General features: G+C 35.5%; 1 protein-coding gene and 1 long non-coding RNA gene across 2 annotated transcripts; one reads left to right on the forward strand and one right to left on the reverse strand.

The window, feature by feature from the left end:
• Nucleotides 1-2,883: 2,883 nt before the first annotated feature.
• LOC135123748 (uncharacterized) lies at nucleotides 2,884-4,496 on the forward strand. The gene is made up of 3 exons (XR_010279709.1): nucleotides 2,884-3,007; nucleotides 3,106-4,220; nucleotides 4,251-4,496. It is a non-coding gene; the product is annotated as an uncharacterized LOC135123748 (long non-coding RNA).
• An 8,430-nt stretch (nucleotides 4,497-12,926) lies between these two features.
• Nucleotides 12,927-27,414, reverse strand: Septin4 (Septin 4). Its single transcript, XM_064048638.1, has 5 exons — nucleotides 27,131-27,414; nucleotides 16,163-16,758; nucleotides 15,944-16,109; nucleotides 15,654-15,886; nucleotides 12,927-13,140 (listed from the first exon to the last, which is right to left on the reverse strand). Exons 1-5 carry the CDS (start codon nucleotides 27,135-27,137, stop codon nucleotides 13,081-13,083), a joined length of 1,062 nt encoding a protein of 353 aa, XP_063904708.1. The 5' UTR covers nucleotides 27,138-27,414; the 3' UTR covers nucleotides 12,927-13,080.
• Nucleotides 27,415-27,485: the final 71 nt, after the last annotated feature.

Genomic DNA, 27,485 nt, shown 5'->3' on the forward strand with positions numbered 1-27,485 from the left:
TTGAAGCTGGGCTTCTCCACCGTGACCTAATTTGTTGAACCCACAGTAACTGAAGAACCCGTTATTTTCGTAGCAATTATTTTCTTATTTTCGACAGATGTTTCAACATATCCTTCTGCCATGCTATCCGACTTCCAGCCTCTATGACCAAGCAACATGTTAATTATTCCCTGAAAATTTCCTCTCGGTATAGCAAATTCTACATAATTTTAGTTTTTGAATTCAGTAAGGTGATCTTGATAAATTCTTTTTCGGCTCTAACGTCTCGTGCCGTAAAATTTGTGATCTCCTCGTGTCGACAAGCACCAAACACTCCGACTATCAAAACAACCTGAAACTATATAAATTTGAGATTGTTTTTTATCAATATGAGTTGCAATTTACCTTCAAAAATAAGAAATCCTTATCATTCATTTTCTTAAGAAATTGATTTATCTCTTCTTTGGAACAAATAAATGATTTTCTGGGTCGGGAATCTTCTGATTTCCGAGAAGACAGCCACAACCTGATGATATTCAGAAATATCAACATTCTTCGTAATCAACACCAAGGTTCGCAACATGGAATATCGGCACCATAAGGAGGATGGTTTTAACTTCTCTGCTTGTTCAGCAAAATAGGAATGCATCACCTTGTTCAGAAACGTCACCAATTTTCTTAACTTCCATTCATTCATCAAAATATTTGTACGCTATCTCGTAACGTTCTTTAGATTTACCAGGAACTAACGTATCGATGGCAGATTGAGTAGCCACTTCAATATCGGAAGGCAAATTATCCTCTGAATCACTAATTTTTGCACATAAATTGCTTTCACTGAACGCTTGTGAAAAACGTAAACAAATCAGTAACTACGGTTACTAATTTAGCCGCCTTATTTTTTCTCCATAAACACAATTTAAAAAATTATAAAAATATCTGTGTTAATTTTTATGAAAATTATTGAAAGTAGATAAAACGTTGTACAATATTTGTATCGTAATGTTTCTTTACGATCCTTGATGGATTATCCAACTCGCCTTCGGCTCGTTGGACAATTTTTCCATCGCGTATCGTAAAATTCCACATTACGATACACATATCGTAAATATCTATTGTTCTCAAAAATTATCAGCCCTGGCCTATTAGGCAATATGCTTAATGACTAATGTTTCAGGTATTATGCATAATTCCTGTTCCTCTGTTAGTTATTATCAATATTACCTAAACGTTTCCGTTATTGTGCATAATAACTGAAAAATTCAGTTATTACGCATAATTCCTAAAATGTCTAGTTATTATGCATAATAACGAATTTCGGATATTAGCTGTAACATCATCATGTTTTCGGCAATCAAAAATGTGATATACCTACTTACTTCTGAAATGGTTCCAAAGCTAATGAAAACAATTTTATTCCGAATTTGGAACAAAGTTGATTCACCTCAACAGACTGATCAATAATAGTAGTAGTTTTTTGAAAAATATGACGAATAATAATGCTTCGGAAAATTATAATTAGCCAATAACACGTGACGTCACGCTGTGGCGGGAACTCAGCGTTTGACAAGCGCCGTGAAACTCCATAAGTGGCAATGTTAACATTTTCGCACATCATTTAAAAGTGTAGGTATTTATCTAGAAAATAAACACATGAATAGCTTCTTTCATATCTTTTCTGTGTATCAGGGTGCTTTTTTTGGCGATTTGAGTTTAAAAATACATAATAAAAATAAAAATACAGAACGCTGTTTTGGTCTGAATTCCTCGTCACCCAAAATACATCCGTGTGTTTTAAGCGGTAAATCGGAAATTAATATTTTCGTTTGAGGTTAATGTGACGGGTTTAAGTGAAGGTGTGTGATTTGTTTTTAAAGTATGGATAATTTAAGTGATTATGCACGACGTCTTTCTTTCAAAGAGAAAAACAGATATGTACAAAAGTTAAACAATTTAAACGGCGGAGATCCTTATATGTACAATGAGTGCAAGTAATTTTAATTTGTGTTTAGACCATGTCCCTACCATAACAATGAATACCATTCTAAACTTTTTTATTTTTGGAATAAGTAAAATAACCCACAATGAAATTCGTGCATTCAAAAGTCTAGAGGCATTTATTCAGTTTTCTCTTTTTTAAACAACTGTGTCTTTCAAAATTACAAGTATTTATGAGTGGATTTATTTTGATATCCTAAATTTTGTGATGGAACATAATCAGGATGGTCCACATCCGACAAATCTGCAGGTTTACCTAAAAGAGCACCAATGTAGTAATTTATTAGAAACTGTAAATCTAATAGGTAGTTACTGTACCTAAAATAAAATGATCCGAACAAACATAGGAATACTTTACTTTGGCTTCGTTAAATCCACTCGTTTCAAGGCTTTTAACCAAAGCTTCCGCTTTTTTTTCCCATCCTGTATATATTTACCTTTATTGTTGCTAATTGCTGGGAAAGGAAAATAAAATTTGTCCGCATTTCTTGTGCTTCGATTCGCGCAACCCACAACAGCACAAAATTTAGTCATTTTCTCCTAAAATACAAAATATTATAATATTAAGATGCTAGTGTATTTAAAAAACATTGATGTACATTAACAAAGAATTAATTTGCAAAACAAATGATATAAGATGCAGCGAAGTTAACCTGTACATCACATTGGAAAACATTATTTTTTAAGCCTATTCAAACGTTGTGGTGCGTTTTACAGATATCTACACAGTGTAGAAACTGTAACAAACTTACCAAACCATAAAAACACAGTTGTCACACTCTCAAATTTAAATGAATTCCGAAAATATTAGCATTGACTCTTATGAGAAAACCGGCTAGTTGTCAAACGCTGCCATCTTGGTGACCTCGGATGACGTCAGTGTATTTGGCTAATTCTGTACTGGCGAAATTTGTAGGAGAAAAAGAATAGATTTTACAAGAGATGTTTGCCACTGGTTAATCAGGGAATTCCGAAGGTGAATATATTTCCAAGCCATTACACAAAGAAGTCCTGGAGTTCATACTAAAAGGTATGTATATTCAAGAAGGATTAGAAGGAAAGCGGTGTTAAGTATGCCGAAAACGTCTCCGCTACGACAGAGTGAAGAGAAACACAAAAAATTTCCAGACAATGCAACTACGGATGCAGATTATGGATTGGATCCTCATCTAATGGACACGGAGCTCTTAGAAGAAGTAAAAGATGGTTATGTGAACAGAGTGCACAAAACTGTGACAGAAATAACCCAAATAGAAAATTTGACTAAGGAACAATCAAGTTGCACATTGGGGCATGAAGAAGGACGTACGGATCCGTCGTACACCTTACAATAGCGTGACGCGAAAAGGAAAGTACACGTACATATTTTAATATGGATTATTTATTCATCCAGCAGACAATTATTTAGGTGCCTTGCCAGATGGTGTTATAGGCAAAAATATACTTTTGGAAAAATGCCCATATGCGGCCATATTCGTCACACTCATAAAAAAGTAGACTTTGCAACAATTGTAAATAATAAATTCACCCTTAAACGCAATCTCAACTAGTATTATCAGGTTCAAGGGCAACTCTACGATGCTAATAAACAAAGTTGCTTCTTTGTTTTTTTAGACGCCAAAGGGAATCCTATATGAAAAAATTTACAGACACAACAAATTTTATACTGACAATCCAACTCGAAAATTCTTAACCAATACAATGGCAGAATTGTTTGAAATTTGTCCAGTGGCATTCACCGAAAAATTTTTTCAAATATAATATAACAAGTGGTCTGATTTTTTTCGACAAAATTTGTGACACAAATTACCGAGTAGCTGTTGCGACGAAAATCACACGAGTCGACGAAGGAGACGAGTGTGATTTTCCAAAAGCAACAGCTACGAGTTAATTTTCACACAAATTTTGCAGAAAAAATCAGATCACGAGTTATATTCGGCTTGACAATCCAAAGAGAAAATTTTTATTTACTTTTTACGGACAATAATTCACATAATTTATAGTTAGCGTAGTAGTTGAGTAACCATACCTACCTAGTCTAAATAGTAACAAAATAACAAGGCAAAACGTAAATAAATTTCTAAACATCAAATTTTGTGTGTGCTGCTGGTTGATTTTCTTGATTATGGGAGCAAGATTTGATAACAAAACTGTGTTTGAAATTCGAAATGCAGTGAAAGAAAGTCAGTGCCGAAAGACCGCAAGAACGCACGATTCAATTTGGAAGCAGAGTACAGAATTTTGTGAAATACGCAAGTTTCCTCTAAATAAAGCAGTTGAAATGAACGAGGTGGTCAGTATTTTGGAAGATTATGCCTTTAACGCCAACAGAAAAGTAATTTGTATTATTGTTTTTTTTTATTAAAGTTCATTTGACAAGTTTGACAAATTAATTTGACATAATTTATTTCGCTGAAAAACAGTGTTGTTGCCTGACAGAAGAATGTTTTTTCACTGAAAAAATTTTTCGGTGAATGCCATTGGACAAATTTCAAACAATTCTGCCATTGTATTGGTTAAGAATTTTCGAGTTGGATTGTCAGTGAAAAAACATTCTTCTGTCAGGCAACAACACTGTTTTTCAGCGAAATAAATTATGTCAAATTAATTTGTCAAACTTGTCAAATGAACTTTAATAAAAAAAACGATAATACAAATTACTTTTCTGTTGGCGTTAAAGGCATAATCTTCCAAAATACTGGCCACCTCGTTCATTTCGACTGCTTTATTTAGAGAAAACTTGCGTATTTCACAAAATTCTGTAAACTGCTTCCAAATTGAATCTTGCGTTCTTGCGGTCTTTCGGCACTGACTTTCTTTCACTGCATTTCGAATTTCATACACAGTCTTATTACCAAATCTTGCTCCCAGAATTAAGAAAATCAACCAGCAGCACACACAAAATTTGATGTTTAGAAATGTATTTACCATGTATTTACGTTTTATTTTGTTGTTTTGTTACTATTTAGACTAAGTAGGTATGGTTACTCAACGAATACGCTAACTATAAATTATGTGAATTATTGTCCGTAAAAAGTAAATAAAAATTTTCTCTTTGGATTGTCAAGCCGAATATAACTCGTGATCTGATTTTTTCTGCAAAATTTGTGTGAAAATTAACTCGTAGCTGTTGCTTTTGGAAAATCACACTCGTCTCCTTCGTCGACTCGTGTGATTTTCGTCGCAACAGCTACTCGTTAATTTGTGTCACAAATTTTGTCGGAAAAAATCAGACCACTTGTTATATTATATTTGAAAAAACGCAACAGAGATTGAAAGATTTTTTTTCAAATATTATGTGAATTAATTAGTTAAGGATGAGTACAAAAGTTATTTTTTTAAAGTAGAAGGTAGAGAGGTAAATAAATTCTTTGTTCCATATGTTTGAATTTTGAATTGTTTGTTGCTATTATTATTGTTATTTTATTTTTTACATTGCAACTCGAGTACACAAAATGTTTATTTTATTTATTGCATTGTTTGTTGAAATTGTAACAATCTTTTATATTTTTGTATAGTAATTAGTCTTATAATTTTTTATTAGCACATGGTACTGAAATTTTATCGAACTCTTATTCTGTGAACCTATTATTATTAATGTAAGATGTAGTAATACAAGAAAAAGGATTATATGCGTACGGTAGTAATTTATAGTTTATTTTATACATATTTCATAATGTATCAATAAATTTGTAAACAAGCTTAAAAATCATATTTTCTTCATAAGCGTTGTGCAAAATGTGTTTCATACCACCATCATCACTTGATCACTAAGTGTAGAAAATTCGAATCATTGCTTTTATAAATTATAATTCAGATTTACTGGTAATGTTTCTGTTCGGAAATCGTTTGTGTGCATAAAGTGTTTCTTTCGGTGGTTTGTTTGTAGTATAGTTTTGGAAATGTCGTTGTACCCTATAAAATTTTATTGGCAATAACCAGACGGAAAGTAGTACAATAGCAAGAGATATTTACAACTTAAGTTGTCGCGTGCCGGTAGTCCCCAGATGTTAATAAGCAGAGTAATCCAGGTCCGCACAGGGACCATCGTTACTCAGGAATGAAAATGACCATTATTTTGTGAGTATAACTACCTGCTAAATGTTCTCCGACAAATTCGGGTGAACTAGTGTGATCCATAAATATTTCGTACCATTGTACTACTGTCCGTCTCGTTATTGTCAATAAAATTTTATAGGGTAAAATGAAATTTCCAAAACTATACCGACAATCACGGTATACATCATCCACGCTATTACGGTGGTGAGTGGTCCAGACCAATATTCATTACAACGCTGCTAAGAGTCCACTGTTACTTGATGCAGCCTGGTGCGAAAGGACAACTTGTATTCCCACAAAGGTGGCAACTAAATATAAAACTATAGGGTAGTTGGACGACCTGTAGACTCATTATGCTCAACTGTTGTGTCGAAATTCTGAGTGATACCGCCTTAACTGCATTAACGCATTGTTAAAAGTGATATTCACAAATCATTTGGAAATTCCAAAAATTGTCTGTTTGTGGAAGGATCCCTAGAAGAGTATTCTTGGTCAATCTAAACCGTCGAAAGAAGGATAAATCGTCATATGCATCCATGGGCAACCTATGGCCCGCGGGCCGAATGCGGCCCGCCGACCGGAAACTTCCGGCCCGCCAAAGATTTTTTGATTGGTGTAACTTTGGCCCACAATGTGTACAATTGAATTCCTCAATTAAAATAAACGTTTTCAAATTTACAATTTACATTTTCAATTAAAAAAAAAGTTTGAGAAGATAAATTCCAATAATAATTCTTATTGAAACATAGTCATGTGAATTCTTGGAAGTCGTAAAAGACCGCGTCCCGACAAAACAACTGTTTCACGCATAGCAGGGTGGGATACGATGAAATCAAAAACAATTCGAAGAAATGTGTGCATGTGATATTATTGCAATTCGGTTATTATTTGTCGATTGAGGTGTAAGGATGGCATCGTCCAGCAAATGCAGAAAAGTCGACAACGAATGTCGTAGTTTTCAAGAAAAATGGACCAACGACTATTTTTTTGTTTTGCATAAAGAAAAGCCAATTTGTCTGATATGTAATGAATCTGTTGCTGTTTTAAAAGAATATAATATAAAACGGCATTTTACAACTAAGCACTCCCAAAATTTCGACAGATTTAGTGGTCAGATTCGAACGGACAAAATTGAAAAATTAAAGAAGAATTTATTAACACAGCAAAATATTTTTTTTAAAACAACACCAAGAAAGTATCGACATCGTTCGTGCAAGTTTTGTTGTTAGCCAAATGATTGCAAAACATTCAAAACCATTTTCTGAAGGAGAATTTGTTAAACAGTGTCTAACTTCTGTAGCTCACATCCTTTATCCGGACAAAGAGAAGAAATTTTGCAGAAGTCAGTTTAAGAAGAAGAACCGTGAGTAGAAGGATTGAAATGATGGGTGAAAACATTAAATTTAACTTGGCTGAAATCCTCAAAAAAGGTGTTGCATTTTCCATAGCACTCGATGAGAGTACTGACATTACGGACACAGCACAATTAGCTATTTTTGTTCGTGTTGTCGACGAAAACTTTGTTATAACAGGGGCGGCTTGTCCTATGAGGCAGGTGAGGCAGTGCCTCACCAATGAATTTTACGCCTTATTAGGATTTTTACTATTTTTTAACGACACATTTCGGCCAATAATTTGTGTCTTTTTTCTAAAATTTTAAAAATAAATATGGAAAATTAATTAATTATATTCTTATTTTTATCTCAGTAGGTACTCGTTGCTCCCTTAATTAAACAGCGCGCTGAAACACTCGACACAACATGTATTTTGTGACGCGAATGAGGCAAACTCGGAGCTTGCCTCTACAGCGGATATAGAAATCATATCGTTAATAGGCAAGCAACCTGCAATACACTCATAAGCGGTATGAGTTGAAAAAAGACAAAATTGAGGCTAGCCTCATTTCCGTGCTTGCAAAAGAGATGGACAACAATATTTGCGCGCGGAGAACGTGCGATTACAATGCAGTCTGCATTTGCAGAAGTATTCAAAATTAGGCCGTTGATTGTTTTGCCACAAATCTGTGTGTGTATAAATTGATTCAAAATTTCGGTAACAGAATTTTGTCTTAAAAGTGCCTACGTTTCTGTGTGTCGCGTTAGTGCTTTGTGCTTGTCATAATTTGATTTCGGTAATCGTTATTTAAGATTACGAGTAAATCGGAATTTTTCTCTACTAATGTTAAATGACAATAGCAGTTCTGTTTTTTCTACTTTCACGTATGATGATAAATTGTATGTAGTTAAGGAATTAAAACGGCCGGTTCCGGATTTGAGTAAATCGTTAATTATTGATCTATAAAAAAGTTTAAAATAAATCCAGAGTATTTATGTTTTATATGTTTTTCGTTTTTTTCTTTAAAGTTTATTTTAATTTTGTTTTTTTTTTAAGTTATATTAGTTTTTTTGACCACGTTTCCCTTTCCTTTTGTCCTGTCATTCCCATCCTTTCCTTACAAGAGTTCCTTACACCTTCACGTTGGTTCTTGGTGGACAGTTAAATGAGTTTACAAATTTGTTTATTTGACTAAGTAGAAAATATTTAAGTAATCTTGATTTATTTATATTTTGGAGCGTATTGTGCTTTGCCTCATCAACTTTTCAAGTCATGAGCCGCCCCTGTGTTATAACGGAAGAGTTGCTAGCACTTGAACCAATGAAGGATACGACGACAGACGAACACATTTTTCAAAAGGTGGTAAATGTTTTTGAAAGTTTTCAACTACAATGGAAAAAATTAAGTGGAGTATCTACAGACGGTGCTCGTGCAATGGGAAGTGTAGTATCAAGAATTGCATCTGAATTGCGTGATAGAAATGTAAAATAGAGACTTTTTTTGCATTTCATTGTATTATACATCAAGAAAATCTATGCGCAAAATCAATCAAATTTCGTCTTGTAATGGAGGTTGTGATGATTAAATTTTTTAAAATCGAAGGGCTTGAATCATAGACAATTTAAGGAATTTTTGGAAGATCTTGAGTCAGAATATGATGACGTTCTTTATTATACCGAAGTACGCTGGCTAAATAGAGGCAAGATGTTACAGCGCTTCTATAATTTGAAAAGTGAAATCCAAATTTTCATGGAAATGAAAGGGAAGTCAATTCGCCAGTTAACGGACGAGGTATGGCTCTCCGAACTTGCATTTTTAGTTGACGTTACCAGGTACTTAAATGACCTTAATGTAAATTTACAAAACAGGGGACAATTTATACATGAAATGTTCGCACACATCAAGTCGTTCCGAACTAAACGTCAACTATGGGAAACTCAGTTACGTGCAAAAAATACTTACCATTTTCCTATACTTGCTAGTTACAAAAATTTTGATTCTGCCGCTTTCGCAAATGAACTAAACGTATTAAAAGAAGAATTTTCAAGGCGTTTCCAGGATTTCAGTAAACATGCAAAATATTTTCACATATTTTTTAATCCTTTTGGTGTTGACGTAAAAATCATGCCAGAGAGTTTACAGATGGGGTTGATAGAGTTTCAATCAGATGATGCCCTGAAAGCCATCTTTAATAGAAATGTGACTTTGCTTGATTTTTATCAAAAATACCCAAATTTTAAAATTTTTGTGTGTAAAATAATGTGTCTCTTTGGTAGTACATATTGCTGTGAGCAGTTTTTTACGCAAATGAACTATACAAAATCCAAAAATCGATCGAGAATCACGGACCAAAATTTAGAACACACCTTACGAATTGCGTCGACTTCTCTTAGTACTGATATTGACGACATGATAAAAAACATTCAATGACAGAAATCCCACTAGTATACTTGCTAATGCGATTGAATAACTATTTTTAATAATTTCACATCACTATGTGATCACATATATTATGTTGAAGTGTCTTTTTGAATAATAAATTTGTTTTAATTTTATAGTTTACAGTACGTTTCTCCTGTATTAAATGTACCATTATTTTTGTTATAATATATAATAATTATTATGTATTATTGTTTATTTGGTGGCCCGCGGTTGCCCGATATTTTTTCCGTTAGGGCCGTCTTACAGAAAAGGTTGCCCATGGACGGTCATATGAATGAAATAAATCAACTCGATTCCTAATTTTGTCTAGGGACTCCATGTTGAATAATTTCCATTAATACTTTAATATCGTCGTCGAAAGCATCAGCAAATATATTTACTAATGCTACATCCATTTTAGTCGAAACGTTTTGTTAACAAAAATTTTTCAGTAAAATTACAGAATAATATAAGATACGAGTGCATTAGTTCGATCAGAAATTATTCCTTAACTTAGTTAAGTCCACTCATTCTGAGGCTTAAAATAAGTGGAAGCTACCTTCAATTTAATGAGTGGTGGAATGCATGAAGTTAAACTTAGGGATTTTAAGTGTCACTTGTTTCTTAAGTCCAACAGATGGAATCGAGCCTAATCGCAGTAATCACCTTACAGTTCCTACACGATTAAAACATGAGGACTGGGAATTATCGCTCACTTCGTGACATTCACGGGAATGGTGGCAATTCTGGGACACCTTTATACTACTTACTCGACTTATTACAGACTTCAATTAAATCTGAACCCAAAAAATTCTGGTCTTATGTTAGCAATTTAAAAAAATGTGGGAGTATGATGTAATTCCTTCGCAGATGACCTATATTCCTATAACAACAACCTCTTAGCGAACCCTAATCAAATCGAACCAACTAAGCATATGTAATAATTTTATTCCACAATCTGGGACACGGCGTGTGATATGTATTAAAATGAACAACAAATTTATTATTACGTTCAGATGTTCATAGTAAGGTACGAGACAAAAAATTATCACGGTGCAGAATTTTTGCCTAAATGTATTAAAAGCAAGTGAAGATATGTACCTGGTTGATTGAGCAATTCCATTTTTAATTAATTTAATAAAACATTTTCACAGAAAACACTAAACTGAACGAAATTTATTGAAAATATGTAATTTTGTTAACAGACTTTTTGTGACAAATTATATTATCACGCTTAAAAGGGAAATAACTAACTAACTAAATGAAAACTAATTTAATACCCAATGTATTTTCCACCTGCTTCTATGAGATTGTAGACGCGTTGCTTCATAGAATTGACCAAATGGATGAAGTAATTGACGTCCAAATTCTCCCAAGTCCCCAAGATACCATCTTTCGATTCATTAACTGTTGCGTACTGCTTCCCATCTTTATAAACCTCTCGTACAAGAGAACTCCATACATTCTCAATAGGGTTGAGATGTAGGCTTTTCGCAGGCTATTATAGCAAAGCTATATTTTGTCGTTGAAACCACGTTTTCGATGAATTAGACACATGAATCGACGCATTATTTTGCTGAAAAATCACTTTGCTGTCTTGAAATACATTCAAAGGTGGTTTGAGGTGCATTTCCAACACATCTTGGTAATTCAGAGAGTCCATTCGATTTGATTAATGCTAAGTTATTATTTCCTAAGCTACTAAAGGCACCCCAGACTATAACATTGCCACCTCCTTGAACTCGTATTGACAAATACTTTGGTTCTTTCCGTAAATCGCGCCAAAAATATCTAAAACCATCAGGACCATCGAGATTAACTTTCTTTTCATCTGAAAACACTATCTGGAACCATTCTTCATTTTTCGTCTGCATTTCTCTGGCCCATTCACGACGTTTTTGAATATGTTCTTTTGTTAACATTTGTTGTTTCTTATATTTGGCATATTTAACATTTTTGTCATTAGCCAGTACTCGCAAAACTGTTCTTTTGTGAACAGGAAGTCCTAGGGTCGTCTTTATCATTTGAGACGACATGTTATCCTTTATACCCGGAGTCACAATGGATCTTTTGGCACGTGCAGTAAGTTTTTCTTTTCTTCCACAATTTTGTCGTCCATTTTCACTGTATTTTTTTCTTACAAACTTGGAGATTGTGGTCCGATCTCTTCCAATCTTTCATCCTATTTCCGCAAAAGTCAAACCTTGGTCATAGTATGCCTCAATCTGTCCTTTTTCACGTTCTGTTAAATCATTTTCTTTGCCCATGGCGAAAGACAATTATTGTAGCTCAGCCAATTATATTTCGACACTTTATCAGTTCTAACAAACAATTGCATATCGTGGATATCATACAAATAAACAACAATTACGCATACTACGTTTTTCTAATTGATTTTTATACAAAAAGTGATGCGTGATAATTTTTTGTCTCAAAATTTCTTGACACAATTGAGTTTTCATTTAATTAATCAAATTATTTGATGCAAAAATATCACTGAAAAAAGCATTTTTGCATACTAAATTAACTTCTACTGGGTGTATTATTTAGTCAAAGGTCTAGATAATAAAAAATTCTTAAAAAATTGCACCGTGATAATTTTTTGTCTCGTACCTTATTACGAAAGAAGCCCATACGCCGCCCCGGTACGATGCTTATAGGTTTTAATATGTACGGCGATGATGACTTTTCGCGGCCGGACGGCGTTCGCTAAAGAAGAGCCTGGAAGCGGATGTCGCGACGGGTGTTCCAGAACAAGCCTAGAAGCGGTGACGGAGACCTTCGAGAAGGACCGCGCGGCTGTTTAAATGGGAACTACTGTCGGGAGCAGTTAGTGAAGTCCAGACAACGGGATTAGAGGATAGTCAAATCCATTAGTCAGCCAGTTCAGTCTACGAGAGTACAGTCAAGTTGCGCCGGATTTATTTTGTACATAATTGCCGTGTGTAATCAGTTGTGAAAATTTGAGTTATTGAGAAATAAAATTGTTGAGTTTTATCCGATTTTATTCACCGATCAACCTAACAATAGGTTGAAACACCTTTTCTCGAACCTAAAGTAAAGATGTCAAAAGTAAACTCTAATTCAGTTTTCTATTACAACAGTCCAACCAATGATTTTTTGAAACTCATGTGTACAATAAAAAGTTTATTTAGATAACATATAAAATAATATAAATCGTTTATAAATATAAAAAAATTTGAACTAAATCTTTGGTAGACACAACATTAACGTGACATATCTAATGGCTTTGTAAATATCAATAATACTGCAGTACTTGTTTATTTATTAGGCGTTGCCCTTAAGTTTTTCTTGCATTTGGTTTAACATCTCCTGCATTCGGCGAATCTGAAACATCAAAAATATACAAATAAGAACAAGACGTCACTAAATAGGTGCATATCAAGTATTTGTTCTTTATTATATTGAAGTAAAACTATTTTAACATGCACTGTGAATTTATCATTTTTCAATAATCTAAACCTTACGCAGTAAAAAAAAGTTGTGCAATCCTTCTAAGAAACTGTAGCCCGAACTTTAAAATTTTGATAAAACACTAACACTGGTTTAGATTACAGCATACCAACTTAATAACGTTTTTCTGAGCTGCGATATTTTGTTGATGATTAGAAACATGTTTTTATTTTTTACAACCAAGATTTCCAAGAAGTAATGTGTAAACTGTAATTACCTCAATCACGGTTTTTCAAGTTTATCTAAAATTCTGATGAATGATCATGCTCAGCATCAATATAAAGAAAATTAAAAAAAAATTAATTGCGTTGACGTTTAAATTTGTTTCTTCTTCAAGGCGCTGCAGATTATTAAAATTTGTCATTTTTGTTTCTCCAGTACTGTATTAGGTATATTCGACAAATAATCTTCATCTTAAATACTTCAATATGAAATGCTATGTGCACTTTAATATTATAATTTCTGTGTACCTAATATATTATGCTTTTTACTTCCTGAGCGTAAGCTAAGTATAGTAATCGAGTCTATCCGACGAATGGCCACTTTTATACCTTCTGGATGTTTCATGACCGCTAAAGTAGGTACGAAAAAAGTAGCCTTCCGTTTCCGTCCGTCTGACTGTCTGTCGCCTGTATCCATTTTTATTAGAGACGTAATCTCCGAAACTAGTGGACCGATTATTGTCAAATTTTGTACGTATATTAAGAATTTCATCTAGATGGTTAAACGCTAACCAAAATTTGATTAATCATCCTCACCAACAATCTGATGACGTCATTTCAAAGAATTCTATTTTAAAACCGATTTAAATGTTATGCAATAATAAACTCATATACGAGTACTTATGGTGCAGGAATCCGAATTTTTCCCTAAACGGCTAAAAATTAACACAGTATAATAGCATCTTACCATTAACCCGCGATATAAGCGACAATGATCAAGTGGTTGAGGCTTTTTGCGAATTTTATTTTTTATGAGAACCTCTATAAAGGCGGCCACACACACAGAGGGAAGACTGCGCAGTTAAAAGTGTGCACGCTTGTCTTAAGTTAAACCCGTACTCTCTAATTGCACACACACACTCATGCTTCCCCGTCAGTTCTGTAGCAAATGTGCATCGCTATACTAACGAACAAAAATGTTTATTTCATTACGGTGGCGTACATTTGTATTATATAAAAAAAAACAATTGTAAAATAAGTCAGACGTCATTTAAAAATACGGCGCTAATGAATTAAAACTCAAGCGTGCTACTTGTCTCCACACACACTGAGTTTTCCCCGCGTAGTGCACGCTAACAACAGACTGCACATGCCACATTCTTCCCCACACACTAGGAGTTAACTGTACCCCGTGGCACGTACATTCAAGTCTTGACTCTTCCCTCTCTCTGTGTGGGTGCCGTAAGTCGAAATAAATAGCTATATGTAAATATGTAATGTTAAAATAAATGTAAAGAAGCGTGTTACTCGTATGTTTCAAATGAATTTTTACTTTACAAAATTTTGTGATGACCTCATCAACACTTTTACACGGACGCGTTTGGATTGGTACAGTATAATACTAAAAATAACAGTATTGTATTCCTAAAATTTACTGGGAAAAATGGAATGAGCCGTTCCTTAATTAAGCAATAAAATAAAAAAATAAATTCATTCATTAACTGTTTTGAGCTCCCTGGTTAAGCAAATCTAAAAAATATGAATGAAATGATAAATTACAAGTATAGATTGATCATATTTTGCACATTTTAGATAGGATTTATCCGGCAAAAGTTTCAAATAACGTCATCAATTTTTTGAAGGTGATAAACAGATACATTTTATGCATATTGCAAAATGTTGTTTTATAATTATAATTTTGATTTTTTTTTCCAATGATCTGGCCGTTTCGGGTAAAAACTCAACACTTTCCTTACGCTCAGGGAGTAAAAATTTGTACAAGTCTTTATAATTTACGCCCCCGCGGCCTAAGGGCTGCGGTGGTGTTATTTATGCCGCTAGTTTTTACTTTATAGAGGTTATCATAAAACAAAAATCGCAAAATCTACTAATGTTATAATTTTTCAGAAAGGCGGAATTTGCTGGCCTTGTTCTGTCGAAATGAACTTCGACCAATTTTTTGTGCTTCATTCGTCTCTGATTTTTAACCTTAGGTGTGTAATCTTTTGAAACAAAATCAACCATGTAAAAATAGTTTACAATCGTTCCTAGCTCCGTTGAACTTTTTTGCTACATTATCTAATACAGTTAAAATTCTTAAAACATACAAAAATTATATCAAAATCCTAAATAAATGTTGATTGACTTTGTATCAATCAGCAATATAATAGTTTTTGTTAGAATCTAACTTATCAAAACAAAAACCATAATTAATATTAATTTTACCTCTTGGTCTTTTTGAAGCAACAGGCGATCGGTTTCTGAACAGTCAGAGTCATAAGGTGCAGAATCTCTTTTCAGTTTTCCTCTCTCTCTTGCATGTTGAGATATTTGCGAAATACACTGTGCCCTGAAATTTTCATAATGGACGTCTTCAGTTACATCCTTAAGATCTTGCATATGTGTAGAAATTAACATAGTTCTCAATTTTATAAAGTCGCTGTGCTTGGGATTTTCAACTAAAAAAATTATTGACATGAAATTCTGGCTAAAAATATCATTGAATTAGTTATTACCATCAACAACTCCCCATGGATATTGTCTTCCTCTTACTTTTCTACCAGCAACTTCTAAAGTGGTATTACTACCAACCACAGCGAAGGGTACGCTAGCTTTTAACTCTCGGTCTTGCTGCTTAAATTCTTCATCTTCATCACTGTCGCATTCAGGAAATTCGTACATCTGTGATTTTTTTTTTATGTACAGATAGTTTGAAATATTTAGTGAATACATACCTGAATCTGATGTTCCCTTATGTCGTTGATTATATTCTGTTTTAATTTAGTTATTTCACATGTAGTTAGACAATCTGCTTTAGCAATGACTACTACAATATTAACTTTTTGATGTAGTCTTTTCATCAATTCGAGATCCATTTGTCTTAAACTATGACCCCATGGTGGCACAAAATATAAGCAGCAATGTACCCGATTATCCTGAATATTTCGTCGATTCAGTCCACTTTCATCAGTGAAATACTGCCGGAATTGATCGTCAATGTAATTTGTGCAAACTTTCCAACTGTCCTCACAGTTGACGGCATCGCCAAAGCCGGGAGTATCAATCACCGTTAATCGAAGTTTCACTCCTCGTTCTTCGATCTCCATAGTTTTTTTCTCTATGGTTGTAGTTTTTTGAATACGTTCGCTGACGTCGGGAACTTTACGATTTTTGTACAGATCATCGAGAAAAAGACTATTGATAAGCGTTGATTTGCCTAGGCCGGATTCGCCCACCACCATAAGAGTAAAATCAAAGCCCCTTTTTACTGATTTACGGTGTACTTGATCTGGGAGTGTTGCAAATCCAATATAATCACGATCACCTTTGTCTGAAATGAATATCTTTAGTTGAACATTGCAAAGACTTTTTCAAAAAAATGTGCAGTTTTTCTGTTTATACGTATATGTAATTAGAGATGTTAAAAGAACAGTTTTTCAGTAAATGGATCCGACGTTTTTCTTTAAAACTTTTTTTTGTGTGTTTTTTGTTGTTACGACCATTTAACAGTTTTAATTTATGATAAATAACATACATTGGGTAAACTCACTAATTGTTCTTACTTTTAGAAAGTATGGCAAATTGCCTGTGCCCAGAGTTCGACAAAGAGAAACCTAATCTATGTGCTAGACAAAGATACCGTTTGGAGCTACGGTGCCGCAGACACACAGACAAAAGGGGTCAAAGTTATAACACCCTTCTTTCTCAGTCGGGGATTAAAAATGAACAGAAAGATAAGCTGGATGATGTATAATTTTTTTTTACATTCATTATCATTTTTTCATCCTCTTTGTTTTAAAAGAAAATTTTTCATGTGTTTTCATTTCCACTTCGGTCATTGTTTTATAATTAATTCATATTAAACGTACATACCTCCTTCTAACTGCATTACATTACTGGAAGAAATTTTCAACAATCTATAAATATTTTCTATCAAGTACCAAAAACCATCAAGGAAATGCTTGCGCAAACAATTGAGCATAATTTTCAAAATTTATGTGTCCAATATCTAAATGAATGAATTTGGCTTTTACTATGTGTTAACACGAAGTTTTAATTCCGATGCCATAGAATCATAATTTGCTAATGTTCGTCTTCGTAATGGCTTTAACGATTCATTGATTAAATACATATATGTATTTAATCAATGAACGATTTAACGGATTGCAAAGCAATAGAACATGCAATACGGCAAATTTTAAGAAATGCTTTAATAACAACAGTAAATTCTAGTACATAATACCATACTCGGTATTGAATATAGTTGCTGTAAGCGGTATCTACAAACAAACTAGTTATACAATGTCATTTTTTGTTGTTTTAATAATTTTTTTTTTTTTAATAAGTTATATAATTTTGTTCTCTCCTGTTCCTTTTCTGGAATCTTAAGAAAAAAAAAAAACAACAAACCCGAAAAATCTGCGTAAGATAAATTATTTGAATTACTTAGATTGGATTCAAAATTCGTAACACTTTGTCATGATGACAAGATTAGAAAAATACCTACCCTAGTGAGTATTTCTGACCATAACATACTAATTATAATAATTCTTACGGTCCATGGGGAAGTGAGCATCTATGGGCGGGTAATGTTAATTAGGATATAATTTTAACAATTTTTAACTTGAAAACTAAATAGTTCCTGACAAAACCCTATTAAAAAAGGTTGTTTTTATTGATGAGTTCTACAATTGATTAAAATTAAGGCACTTATTTATGACAGACTTGTATCTTATTATAAATAAATAAATACATAATTTGTTTTTGATTATGTGCATAATATCTTCTTATTTTAAAATAATTAAGTAGTTCCCCGTGATGCTGCAGTTTTGTTTGGAATTTGTTGACATTTCAATCCTGTTTTGTCCAAAAAATGGAATAGTTTTGAGGAAAACATAAGTTACGTTATGTGTTTATAATTAACATTTTATCTTTAACAATATATTACGCTATTAGATTATATTAAAACAGATGTCGCGGTACTTGAAATGTAATATCTTAAGGCAGACCTTCACCTACCCAGATTGTCAGAAAATATAAAATGCCAGTTGTAGTTTCATATGAGTATTTGAAGGAGTGACCGATATCTATATGTGTTCGTCATACAAAAATCTCTACAGAAGAAATGCTATTTTTCGAAATTTTGTTGTAGTTTTTCTTAAAAAAAATTACGACGAATATAATGTATAGGCCACATTATTAAGCATTTTGTAATCGTCGTTCATTACTCGCGAGCGAGGGCATAACAAACTTTGGTCTCTGCCCGACCGCCGAATTTAATAATAATAGTAATAATAAAATACGTGAGCTCGTTTTGTATAAAGATCATACAATATTTTGATGTAAAACATAAATAAGCTTATTGAGAATTTTATTGGGCATTGAGCTTAATTTTTTATTTACTTTTAAAATTATGACTTTTTAAGTTATCATAAAAAAGTAAGACAAAACAAATTGCAAGATATTGTTAGAACCAGGCAACCAAGTATACAGTCTCGAGATGATTTATGAGTTTATGACATTTCGGCAAGTCTAATCTTAATCTGATAATTGGCTGGGAACAAATAGTACCTACTTCTTGAATCCGAAACCTAGCTGAGTATGGTAGAATTCTTTAAAGTTTGGCAAGGTGTTATAAAACAGTATTTCTCTTTCTGTCTTCGTCCGACATACTGTATTTACGCAGTATACTTTCCATCCTTAAAATGCCAATAAGAAATGCGGGCATTCTTTATCTGCGTAAATACACTATGTCGAACGAAGATAGAAACAGAAATTGGTACACTTTGACAAATTACAACATGTTGCCAAAATTAAAAGATTCTACTATAGTAATTATAACTTTTATTCCACCTGTAGCCTACAATTCAAGGACTTGGGTCAGTTGCGCGCCGCGGTAAAAAAAATCTGTAGGCAGGTGCTCCTACTCTCAGGACAATTGCACGGAAAGGTCAGTTGTTTGCTGCGATCAAGAAGATTTCCATATAATTTTAACCACAAGTGCAGATTCATAATTTTTGCATATTTTAGATAGAATTCAGTAGGCAAAATTTTGAGAGCACGTCACCACTTTTTTGGGAGGGGATAAATGAATAAAGTTTAATGAACGATTTATCATGCTTACGATAACCTTAAAACGTTTGCAAGATTTCAGAGCATTCGGTTTTGCAATTTCAAAATTAAATTGCAAAATGTTGATATATATTTTTGATTTTTTTTTTTTCAAATATACGGATGTCAAAGGTACAACTAAGCAGGAATTTATAAAATATAAAAGTGCAAGTGTATGTTATTTTATAGAATTTGTTGCAAATTTTGCTCAAACAGCTTTGTAATGTAATTGTGTTTAAAAATTAAGGTAAATTCGTAAACTACAAGTGCGGTAGAATTTGTTGCAAATTTTGCTCAAACAGCTTTGTAATGTAATTGTGTTTAAAAGTTAAGGCAGATTCGTAAACTACAAGTGCGGGAGTAAGTATATTATTTTATGACATTAAAACACATTTAATGTACAAAATTTTGAGGGCACGTCATCAAATTATGGATTACACAAATTTTGGTTGGCGTTTTACTATCTACACGATAATTCTAAAATGCATATAAAATTTGATAATAACCGGTTCGGTAGTTCCAAAGATTATCTGTCTAATAGAAATCGACACAGACGACAGACAAACAGACAGAAAATGGAGAGAACAATTTTTTCGTAGTTCATGAAACGTCGAGAAAACGAAAGTAGTTAGTCCCCGCTTACGCTCGGGAAAAAATAAACCAGATTATAAAAATTTTAAGCCGTTTATGTTTTCAAATAACCAAATAACAGTCAGAGAATAAATAACTCCACAAACCCTACCTCCTTATTATACCTCTAATTTCAGAAACTGAGCCCTTATGGACGTTTTTTCATGGAAATTCAGTAATATTTTGTTATTTAAAATGTATATACCGCAGTTTATCACAATAAATAGCTCACACTATACGTAGGTATATACTTGCCGAAAATTAAATCGTAAGTTTTACTTCGTTCTGCAAAAAAGTTGCTGACTTTCTCAAAAAACTGAAATTATACATTATTAAAGAATGATAAACGGTTTAATTTAGAAAAAAGCTGAATTTATAAAATTTTGTCAACTTAATTACACCATGCCATGAATGAATGAAAAGTTACCTCGTACAAAAAGGAATCTACATTATGTGTATTATCGAAACATGCTATAAACGATTTATCTAATCTACCTTGAATTGTATAAAGACCATATTATTTAAAGAATGTAAAATGTTGATAGTTAAATTTTTTATCTTTAATAAACAGGTTTTATGCGACCGTTAAACTAATAGATTTGAACGTGTTGTACACAGTTTAGGATTCAAGGTTTGCGCAAAAATGTGGAAATACCTGGAATATATTTATCTCAATACGTAACTACGATTTCCTTATATCATATAACTCAAAGGGTAATAACTTTTTTACACTTATCAAAAAAAGTGTTTTTCACATAAACGTGAATACTATTAAATTTAAAATTCAGATGATATTGTAAGGATCCAATTCGAATTTTTAAATTTCAAACGAATTCCGCGCGCACAAGAAACGGTTAGTGAGAAGAAGGAGAGGTTGGCAACCAACCACCCCAAAGAAACAGACGTGCGCAAAGCGAAGGTGGTATTGTCTTGAGAGATGAGTCACTTCGCTTTGACCGCTTGGAACAAACGGTCGATTTCTTTTCGAGCGCTTCGAGCAACAGGTTGTATTTTTAATTGTGAATTATTCTGTGCCTTTTGCTGTTGTGTTTTGTTTTTCCAGTGTTGATCCAGTTCCATTGGAAAACCTAGCAGCCACCGTTGAGCCATTGGGTGTTCCTGATTTCTCACCGTTCTTACGACGAGGTTTTTGTGTTCCTTTTGGCGGTAAGCTGTGTCGAAATCTTCGCATCTTTGGAGAGGTATGTTTTGAACACCTGTTTCGCCGCGAGTTTTCAAGTCCCGACGATACTTCTGACCTCGTGACGCAGCGACGCGTGCGCTTGTTTTTCCACTAATCTCGTTTTTTTTATCTTTCATTTAAAATCCATCGCAGTAGGGCTTTACAGGAAGTGATTTCTAGTTCGGGCCATGCTTTATTTAGCTATATTTGTGAAATCTGTATTTTGGATGGCGGCAAACGAGTTGTTATTTTCACCGTTCTTTGTTCAGGCAGCGGCCATTTTGAAGCCTCCATTTTGTTTCTTTTAAACGAGCACATGTTTTAACTGAATCTATTGAACAAAATAACAACATTGTGGGTCATGGGGGGACGTGCCTTTATTCTTTGGATTTAGCACATCGTTTATACAACGCCACAGGATTCATCGTATTTTTGCATCGCATATTTTCGACGCCTATTATTTGGAATGACGAATTCGTCCAACGCCATTTTGCAACTGCAGCTTGTCTGCCATGTTTGTTTATGTGTTTTGTTTGGGGAAATGTATGTGTAATAATGGCCCACAATGCATTTAAATAATTTCACGTTTGAATTTTAACCAATAACTTGACTGGACACGAATTAATATTAATCACATGTAAATCTGTTAACTTTACAATCTTTCACCTCATGCAATTTGTCTTTGTCTCACAATTTCAGCCTCAGTAATTTTCTTTGCTGTATAATTTGAATTGAACGTAAATTTCCATGCTCTGCAGTTCTGACCTAACATGATATTTAATTTGTACAAGCCTATTTCATACCAGATCTTTGTTTTCACAAATCTTTGCTAAGTTTTGATCTTGTAAATGTTTGTTGATGAATGTTTCTCTCATATAAATTATCGGATGTCCAAATTTGATCTCAATTAAGAATTAGTTGTTGTTGAATTTTCGTAAGAGTGTGTGGCGAATTTAAATGTTGTTTATTGCTCTTTGTTGAAACTTTAACTCTTGTTCGGTTGTCATTTAAAATTAGAGTCATAGAAATTGAACATTCAAATGAAATTAAAGGTAAATGACACATAACTCGTAGTGTACGTGGGGCGCGCGACTTCTTCTCAAACTGACGGGATTAATCGCGTCACCTGCACAAGTCCGCGGGTGTTGTATAGCTTCAGGGGGCGGTCGCGGGTTTTTAACGCTGCCGGTTTCGTGATAGCCGGGACCCCACTACGGATCTGCGATCGTAACCGCCTCGTTTCGCAGGGCACGTTCGTAATGGAGATGTGCGTGTGAGCAGGCTTTGGTGTAGATAGAATCACCGTCGTGAGGGAGAACAGTGACGATCAGGAGTCCCAACCTCTACTTGCGCTACAACGCCCCCTCTGGGTATTTTGCTGTGCTCGTAAATGAAATTGATATTTTGTTCTATGTTTTGTTCGATCGCCACACTCTCATAATGATTCGGGTTCTGCCATCCAATTTACATATGTGTAGGTCTTGTGTTTGTTCGGTTTTCATATGTGTATGTCTGTCAATTCGCGAGTGTTTTTCTTTCACATATCTTAAGGTGTTTGACATGTAATATGTCGGTGAATAAAACCCCAGGGGGTTTTGGGGAATGAAGACCGATGACACCTTGGCCCTGCGGACTCGCCAGAAGGGCAAATCGAGCGTCTGTCGTTCTTCGTTTCTTTTTCCTCCTTAGGAAGGCTCCTAATTTTGTCTATTATTGCTTGCGCTCTCGACAGTGTATGCACTTGTATGAAAGAACTTCTTCCCGCCTTTTTTTCAAAACCAAAAAAAAAAAAAAAAAACACACAACGTAGGTTCTCATTTGTTAGACGATCACAGTCAAGGCCAAACTTTGAATTTTTAAATTTTTCGCGGGCCTTTCAAACTGTTTCAAGGTCAATTTTTAAGGCGGGAAGTTTGGGTTATCACAGAATTTGTTGCCGCGTGACCAGCATACAATGTTGCATACTGTGTTAGAGGGTGGCATTTAATGTTGCATAAATACTCATGTGTTTTGATTTAGAACAGGCAAAGTGATCAGCTGAAGAAATGGCCGAAAGACGGGAACGCAGCAGCGATAACCGTGACGACCCCGACTTCCGGATCACGGACGTGTGGACAGATCACACGCAAGCCACGACCTCCAAGGGTAGCCGAAGAAGCCCTAGCAGGGAACCGGAACGTTCCTCCGAAGGACGTTCGAGAAGCCCTAGCCAGGAACGCGGCAGACGCCGAGAGCGACGCGAGAGGACCCCAGAAGAACGACGCCACCGGTCCTACGAGCGAAGCCGATCCAGGTCCCACGACAGGGGCTCGAGGCGATACGCTTTGGACCTCGAGCGACGATTGGCGACGACATCTTTGCCCCGCCCTTCCTTTTCAGGCACGCGAAAGAAGACGCTGGAGTTCTTGCGGGAATTCGAGGATTACTGCGCCGAGACGCACACGCCCTCCTCCAACAAGCTGGGAGAGGTGTTGAAGTGCCTCAAGGGAGACGCGATGACATGGGCGACGGCCAGCCAAGACAGCTGGAGCACCTACGAAGACTTCCGTCACGACTTCGTGGAGTTGTATTGGCCTGCACACCAACGCAGGGCCGTGGCTGAGGAGGTCCGGCGAGGACGTTTTGACCCCCACCGAGACGGACTCATGGTGGACTATTTCATCAACAAGTACGGGCTCCTGAAGTCGCTGATGTTACCAGACAGCGAGCTCGACACCATAGACAGCGTCATGAGGGTGTTCCCGGACGACGTCTGGAGCGCGTGGAGCACCATTCCATCGAGGGAAAAGAGTTTTGCCAGGGCTCAGGAGTTCCTCCTTGGACGTGGGTCCGGTCGAGAACACAGGGACTCTGACAGAGGGTCGCCCCATCGAAGGCGTGAGCGCCGGTCACCACGACGCAGGCGTCGTGACGATTCCAGGTCACACGCTCCTGTCCCCGCGTTGCCTGCTCAGGCACCCTTTAACCCCTTTTCGCTTCCTCCGCCCAACACTTCGGGAAACGCCCGGAGGACACGTTGGTGAGGCAAACGTGTCTTGGTACACTTGGAATCGGGGGGACGTGTCTAGAAGAAAGAAGATAAAAATTCGATTGGCCTTCCTTTAGGTTAGCGTTTCCAGTCGCTACGCGTAGCTTCGCTCCGAAAACGCTGGGGGACGACTGTAAGGATCCAATTCGAATTTTTAAATTTCAAACGAATTCCGCGCGCACAAGAAACGGTTAGTGAGAAGAAGGAGAGGTTGGCAACCAACCACCCCAAAGAAACAGACGTGCGCAAAGCGAAGGTGGTATTGTCTTGAGAGATGAGTCACTTCGCTTTGACCGCTTGGAACAAACGGTCGATTTCTTTTCGAGCGCTTCGAGCAACAGGTTGTATTTTTAATTGTGAATTATTCTGTGCCTTTTGCTGTTGTGTTTTGTTTTTCCAGTGTTGATCCAGTTCCATTGGAAAACCTAGCAGCCACCGTTGAGCCATTGGGTGTTCCTGATTTCTCACCGTTCTTACGACGAGGTTTTTGTGTTCCTTTTGGCGGTAAGCTGTGTCGAAATCTTCGCATCTTTGGAGAGGTATGTTTTGAACACCTGTTTCGCCGCGAGTTTTCAAGTCCCGACGATACTTCTGACCTCGTGACGCAGCGACGCGTGCGCTTGTTTTTCCACTAATCTCGTTTTTTTTATCTTTCATTTAAAATCCATCGCAGTAGGGCTTTACAGGAAGTGATTTCTAGTTCGGGCCATGCTTTATTTAGCTATATTTGTGAAATCTGTATTTTGGATGGCGGCAAACGAGTTGTTATTTTCACCGTTCTTTGTTCAGGCAGCGGCCATTTTGAAGCCTCCATTTTGTTTCTTTTAAACGAGCACATGTTTTAACTGAATCTATTGAACAAAATAACAACATTGTGGGTCATGGGGGGACGTGCCTTTATTCTTTGGATTTAGCACATCGTTTATACAACGCCACAGGATTCATCGTATTTTTGCATCGCATATTTTCGACGCCTATTATTTGGAATGACGAATTCGTCCAACGCCATTTTGCAACTGCAGCTTGTCTGCCATGTTTGTTTATGTGTTTTGTTTGGGGAAATGTATGTGTAATAATGGCCCACAATGCATTTAAATAATTTCACGTTTGAATTTTAACCAATAACTTGACTGGACACGAATTAATATTAATCACATGTAAATCTGTTAACTTTACAATCTTTCACCTCATGCAATTTGTCTTTGTCTCACAATTTCAGCCTCAGTAATTTTCTTTGCTGTATAATTTGAATTGAACGTAAATTTCCATGCTCTGCAGTTCTGACCTAACATGATATTTAATTTGTACAAGCCTATTTCATACCAGATCTTTGTTTTCACAAATCTTTGCTAAGTTTTGATCTTGTAAATGTTTGTTGATGAATGTTTCTCTCATATAAATTATCGGATGTCCAAATTTGATCTCAATTAAGAATTAGTTGTTGTTGAATTTTCGTAAGAGTGTGTGGCGAATTTAAATGTTGTTTATTGCTCTTTGTTGAAACTTTAACTCTTGTTCGGTTGTCATTTAAAATTAGAGTCATAGAAATTGAACATTCAAATGAAATTAAAGGTAAATGACACATAACTCGTAGTGTACGTGGGGCGCGCGACTTCTTCTCAAACTGACGGGATTAATCGCGTCACCTGCACAAGTCCGCGGGTGTTGTATAGCTTCAGGGGGCGGTCGCGGGTTTTTAACGCTGCCGGTTTCGTGATAGCCGGGACCCCACTACGGATCTGCGATCGTAACCGCCTCGTTTCGCAGGGCACGTTCGTAATGGAGATGTGCGTGTGAGCAGGCTTTGGTGTAGATAGAATCACCGTCGTGAGGGAGAACAGTGACGATCAGGAGTCCCAACCTCTACTTGCGCTACAACGCCCCCTCTGGGTATTTTGCTGTGCTCGTAAATGAAATTGATATTTTGTTCTATGTTTTGTTCGATCGCCACACTCTCATAATGATTCGGGTTCTGCCATCCAATTTACATATGTGTAGGTCTTGTGTTTGTTCGGTTTTCATATGTGTATGTCTGTCAATTCGCGAGTGTTTTTCTTTCACATATCTTAAGGTGTTTGACATGTAATATGTCGGTGAATAAAACCCCAGGGGGTTTTGGGGAATGAAGACCGATGACACCTTGGCCCTGCGGACTCGCCAGAAGGGCAAATCGAGCGTCTGTCGTTCTTCGTTTCTTTTTCCTCCTTAGGAAGGCTCCTAATTTTGTCTATTATTGCTTGCGCTCTCGACAGTGTATGCACTTGTATGAAAGAACTTCTTCCCGCCTTTTTTTCAAAACCAAAAAAAAAAAAAAAAAACACACAACGTAGGTTCTCATTTGTTAGACGATCACAGTCAAGGCCAAACTTTGAATTTTTAAATTTTTCGCGGGCCTTTCAAACTGTTTCAAGGTCAATTTTTAAGGCGGGAAGTTTGGGTTATCACAATATGTTGCATAGTTTAAGACAAAACTAATCCCAACGTATTTTCTTTTTCAATATATTGCTATGTTTAGTCTACATGACGTTAGAAAATTACATGTAGCAATGTACGCTCCTACAATTCTAAATTAATTCACTGTGGGTACACAGGAAACGTCTCTGTTAGATGACTATCTCTTCACTTAATTAATATAGGACATTAAAATAACGGTTATTATATAACAAAATAACTAGTTAAACTGAAATAGTATGAAAGTATTTTCGCAATATTCACAATAATCTCAATACTAATTTGATTATAAACACTTACCTGACATCTTGAATTACACTAATATCTATTGCAACACTTGTAATCCCATAGTGCGATATTTTAAACACGTTGACACTGTTCTGATGAGAAAAATTAATATTTTTTTGTAAGATTAAAAATATACTGTGTACATCGCCCTACAGTGGTCGATCAATAATACTGCTCTCGCGCTCTTTTTCAATTTCACACCCTCGTAGTTAGCGCAGTATGAGCCAAAATATTTGGAGGGGCACATGAATGCGCAGCTTGCAGTCCTGCGCAAAATGGGTTTGCCAACGTATACCTAATGTATATTACTTGGAACACTAGGCACAATTATCAAACTGAAGCGATGATTAGAGCCATTGTAGTGATA

The sequence above is a fragment of the Zophobas morio genome, unplaced genomic scaffold (assembly GCF_036711695.1).
Source record: "Zophobas morio isolate AGI-343-1 ecotype UQ-CSIRO unplaced genomic scaffold, CSIRO_AGI_Zmor_V1 ptg000006l, whole genome shotgun sequence".
NCBI lineage: Eukaryota > Metazoa > Arthropoda > Insecta > Coleoptera > Tenebrionidae > Zophobas > Zophobas morio.